Source organism: Planococcus citri, chromosome 4 (genome assembly GCF_950023065.1).
Source record: "Planococcus citri chromosome 4, ihPlaCitr1.1, whole genome shotgun sequence".
NCBI classification, from domain to species: Eukaryota; Metazoa; Arthropoda; class Insecta; order Hemiptera; family Pseudococcidae; genus Planococcus; species Planococcus citri.
This window is the reverse complement of record NC_088680.1, coordinates 27704565-27708789: the sequence shown is the minus strand read 5'-3', so window position 1 is coordinate 27708789 and position 4225 is coordinate 27704565. Positions and strand designations below refer to the sequence as shown.

The following is a 4225-nucleotide window of genomic DNA, read 5'->3' as shown; positions in this document are numbered from 1 at the left end:
TGTCACTTTCTTGAATAAAAAACTACTAAGTATATTATCTGCCTAGGAACTATTAGATCTGCACTTACTACATTTCAAACGGAAATGAATGCGCATCGAATTCAAAAATGTCATACCTATACCTACACTGGCCATTGTGATAAAAAAATTAAATTTTAAAAAGATTATCATACTGTAGCTCACCTATCACATAGGTAACTAATACTACAACATGAATATATTATTTTCTCATAGATGCTTTGAATGCGTTTTTAAAACTCATGACAAAACCTACAAAAGTTCATTTAAAATATGGATACTTCACAAACCAATCATTTGCATCACCAATCCAGAGGATTTTCAGGTAGGTATTTTAATTGAAAAACTCACATTTCCGTAAAGTGCCTATAGTTCTCATACATATTCCTAAATATTTAATTCAACTATGCAATCCCTTCAGAGAGTAGCATTCGAAATTTTAGAAAAAGATGAACGTTATAAATTCTTTGAAGAAGCATTTGGTTATTCAATATTCACAGCTGAAGGTAAATAGAATATATGAAAAATTGTTTAACTTCTTATTAATTTTCAAATCGAATTGAGAGGTACCTAACTCGAACAAATCATTAACGCTTTGACTTTACAGTGGAAAAATGGAAGAAAAATCGACGCATTCTGAGTCCAGCTTTTAATCCTAATATCTTATTTGAATATTTTTTGCAAATATTTAACCAACAAAACATCACACTGATTAATGAACTGAAAAAAGAAGTTGGTACTGGACAACACTTCGAGATACATTCGTATCTCAACCACACATCAGTGAGGACGATTTTAGGTAAGTAGGTATTTAAATGTATAAATGGCAAAAAATCGAAATTCTCGTCCCTCCCAATGCTTCGTCATTAATTTTTTATATTTAGAAGCCGCAGTGGGTTATAAAGTTGGCAACGATACCGCGGAGGTAGTAAAATTTGAAAACGCTGTTACAAAGTAAAGTACCTACTTACTATCTACATTTAAACACCAACATTCGTCTTATAAATTGCAAAATTTGAAATCACAAGAGTCTACTTTTTTCTATTCATTTTGTAGAACGTTGCAATTGTTGGTTCTACGAGGTGCTAAGCCCTGGTTGATGTCTTCGCTCATTTTCACAATTTATCGATATTTGATGGGTTATGGAAACGTATTTAAAAACTTGAGAGAGCTCCCATTAAAAGTAAATATCAACTACCAGGAATAACCTCTCGATCACTCAGTCGCTCAAATCTCAGTTGTATATTAATATTTGAATTTACGACGTTTTTTTGTATGGGTCCCTTTGCTCTGAAAAAAATAGTGAAAAAAATCAATGACTGCGTATTCGAGAGGTTCTCTTGCCAAAGTAACACCTATGTACTACACCAAGTGCGAATTTAACATTCGGTCAAGAACTAATTTTAGTCATAATTTAGGCACTGAAGAAGCAACGAGAGCTGTTTTATCAACTCAAAAGTGAAAATAACGTGAGTACCGAACAAGGTAAGTCGAGTTTGGAATTTGAAAAATTTGATTAGAATACATAATAGTCTGATAATTCACAAAATCAGAGTGGAGGAAAGGGGAGAAGGCAAAACATTAAAATGCAGAATATTAAAACATTCAAAATCAAAATAGGGTTAGGCATTTTTTGTTTTCACAGTAAAATATTAATATTCATGAGGAAAAAATTTTAATTGAACCTCGCATGAATTACAATTTTTTGAACTAATCATGTACTTACGTAATTCTTTTGGCAGAACAAACAATGAGAACTTTCATAGGAATCTTACTGAATGCTCACGAAGTAGGAAATCATTTTACAGACAAAGACCTAACAAGTGAAGTGCTTAACATCATTTTTGCAGTAAGTGTGTATCAAACAGAAAGAGGCATCTCTTTTGTAGGATTTTCATGTATGATAGGCTATAAAAATTTGGATGACTCGCGGAATTTTAATAGAATTTGTTGAATACTCTCAATAATTTGAGTTTAAAGTCACTCGAAAAAGGTTTTAGCCACAGAGATGTACTTGGATGAAAATTTGAAACCCTCAATGAGATAGAATTTTCTAAAAAATTGTGGTTATTCTACTCGTACTTTGGTCCTCACCTAACCTATTTTGGAAAAAATTACCAGTTTCCATAATACGAGTGACAATAGTAAGCCAAAAAGTCTGACATAAAATGTCGAGAATTCATCACAATTTTTCCCAAGTTCTTAAAAGTAAGACAATGCATTGTAAAATTTTCAATTTTTTAAAAATGTTTTCAAAAGTCTAACAAAATATTACGAATTTGAAGATGACTTTTTTCAATTTTTCAGAATTCTGACGTAAGTATATAATGCCGAGAGAATTCTTTGTGATTTTTTCTCACAAGTTTTTAAAAGTGTGACATGATATGAATAATTTTTTTCAAACGTCAGCGTGGCGCAGATCAACGTTGCACTTGGGACTTGGGTATTCCCGGGTAAAATAGGTGAAATGCCCCTGTCCTCGGATTTTTAACATTTTGACCACTAAAATCAAAATCTACTCACATATTTTTGTTTTCGCGATGATCCTCTCTAATGTACATATGTACATCTACATAGATAGGTACCTACTACATAGACACAGCTCCATTGAGGAGTTCGAGAATTCACTGTTTTGTCAATGTTCCAGGGCAGTGAGACGACTGCAATGACAAACTGTTTTTGTTTGCTGTTGCTTGCAATACGACAAGACATACAAGTGATTCTTTTCAACATTTACTAAAACAATACTTACCTACGTAAACTAACGGCTCGTATTTTACCGGATAATTATTCATTACAGGATAAAGTTTATCAAGAAATGTATCAAGTATTTGGAGACAGCGATCGTTTACCAGAAGCTGAAGATTTAACTAAACTATCATACTTGGAACAATGCATAAAAGAAACTCTTCGAAAATATCCGATAGTTCCAATTGTGGGTCGTTGTCCAAAACGTGATATAGCCATCAGCAGTAAGTTTGCACAGCGTCATTTTTCCCGTACCTATAGTTATGAAATTAGCCAAGAATTGAAATTTTCATTTACTCGCAGATGGAAAAATTATTCCGGCAGGGTGTACGGTGGTGTTGAGCATTTATGGAATTCATCATAATCCTGATTTATATTCTAATCCAGAAATTTGGGATCCTAATAATTTCAGTCCTGAAAAGATGGCCAGTCGTCCCAAGTCGAGCTTTGTGGCATTTAGCACTGGACCACGAGATTGCTTAGGTGATTAAAAAATGATCAACGTTGCCTTTATCAAACCATCAATATGATGATCTGAGTGTGTATCATCGAATAGGTTACAAATATGGAATGTTGTCCATGAAAGCACAACTTTGCCTATTGATACGAAACTTCAGAATTACCACCAATTTCAAAATGCGAGACATCGAACTGGACATTGGACCGTCAATGAAAAGCGCCAATGGTTATCCAATCAAGTTGCAATATAGGCAAAAGGAATCCATATTTTGATAAGTTATACCTATGTAGATGTACGTATATTGATATTTAATAAAAATTTAAAAGTTATTATTATAAACATTTTTTTAAAAAAAAATACCGACAGTTAATTTTGTAAACTTGAATCAGAACAGAACCTCGGCTTCGATTAGAGTTACGAGTTTCAACAGAAACGCCAATTTTTGGACATTTTTTAGAGCATTCATTTATTTATTTATTTATTTGCAGTAAATTTGATAGAAATATGATTTCTAACACACATTTCTTGCCTAATGTGAATTTCCTCATTTTCAACCCACCGACTGGTCATGACGTAAGAATTTTTCACTTGAAACTTTATCCTTATCGTTAATAGGCTACATAGATTAGGTACCTACTTTGGTTTAAAATGTATACCAAATTCTTCGAAGTACGTGCTTTATTTCCAGTTGGTTTGTAGCTTCTACGCGCGAGTTCATACGATTATGGAGGTACGATAGAACTTTAACTTGTGTGCATTTTTTTCTTGCAACAAATTGAAGGCAAATTTTTTCGGAATGAGTTTACTAAAAAAAAGTCTTGAAGTAAATCTGTCATCCTCCGATTTGAGCAAAACCAAGTTGTATCAAAATTGGGTACATATAATGTCCTAAAACCCATGTATTTAAAGTTTTAGGCTACCTATTAGGTAAGTCCATTTTGATTTTCCAATAGTATATTGTCTGATTACAAAAAAACCTTGAAAAATAGCTCAACAACA

General features: G+C 32.8%; 1 protein-coding gene across 1 annotated transcript; it reads left to right on the top strand.

Moving 5' to 3' along the window:
• The first annotated feature begins 211 nt into the window (after positions 1 to 211).
• LOC135845139 (cytochrome P450 4C1-like) lies at positions 212 to 3517 on the top strand. The gene is made up of 11 exons (XM_065363603.1): positions 212 to 343; positions 440 to 524; positions 626 to 817; positions 903 to 972; positions 1075 to 1201; positions 1437 to 1503; positions 1761 to 1867; positions 2666 to 2734; positions 2819 to 2990; positions 3070 to 3249; positions 3323 to 3517. The coding sequence occupies exons 1-11, from the start codon at positions 212 to 214 to the stop codon at positions 3496 to 3498; spliced, it is 1377 nt and encodes a 458-aa protein (XP_065219675.1). The 3' UTR covers positions 3499 to 3517.
• Positions 3518 to 4225: the final 708 nt, after the last annotated feature.

Bases quoted from the DNA above. Each gene is read 5' to 3' on its own strand.
- LOC135845139 (XM_065363603.1), top strand. From the start codon at position 212: ATGAATATATTATTTTCTCATAGATGCTTTGAATGCGTTTTTAAAACT. The intron at 525-625 runs GTAAATAGAATA...TTGACTTTACAG, and splicing joins TTCAATATTCACAGCTGAAG to TGGAAAAATGGAAGAAAAAT. The intron at 818-902 runs GTAAGTAGGTAT...TTTTATATTTAG, and splicing joins ATCAGTGAGGACGATTTTAG to AAGCCGCAGTGGGTTATAAA.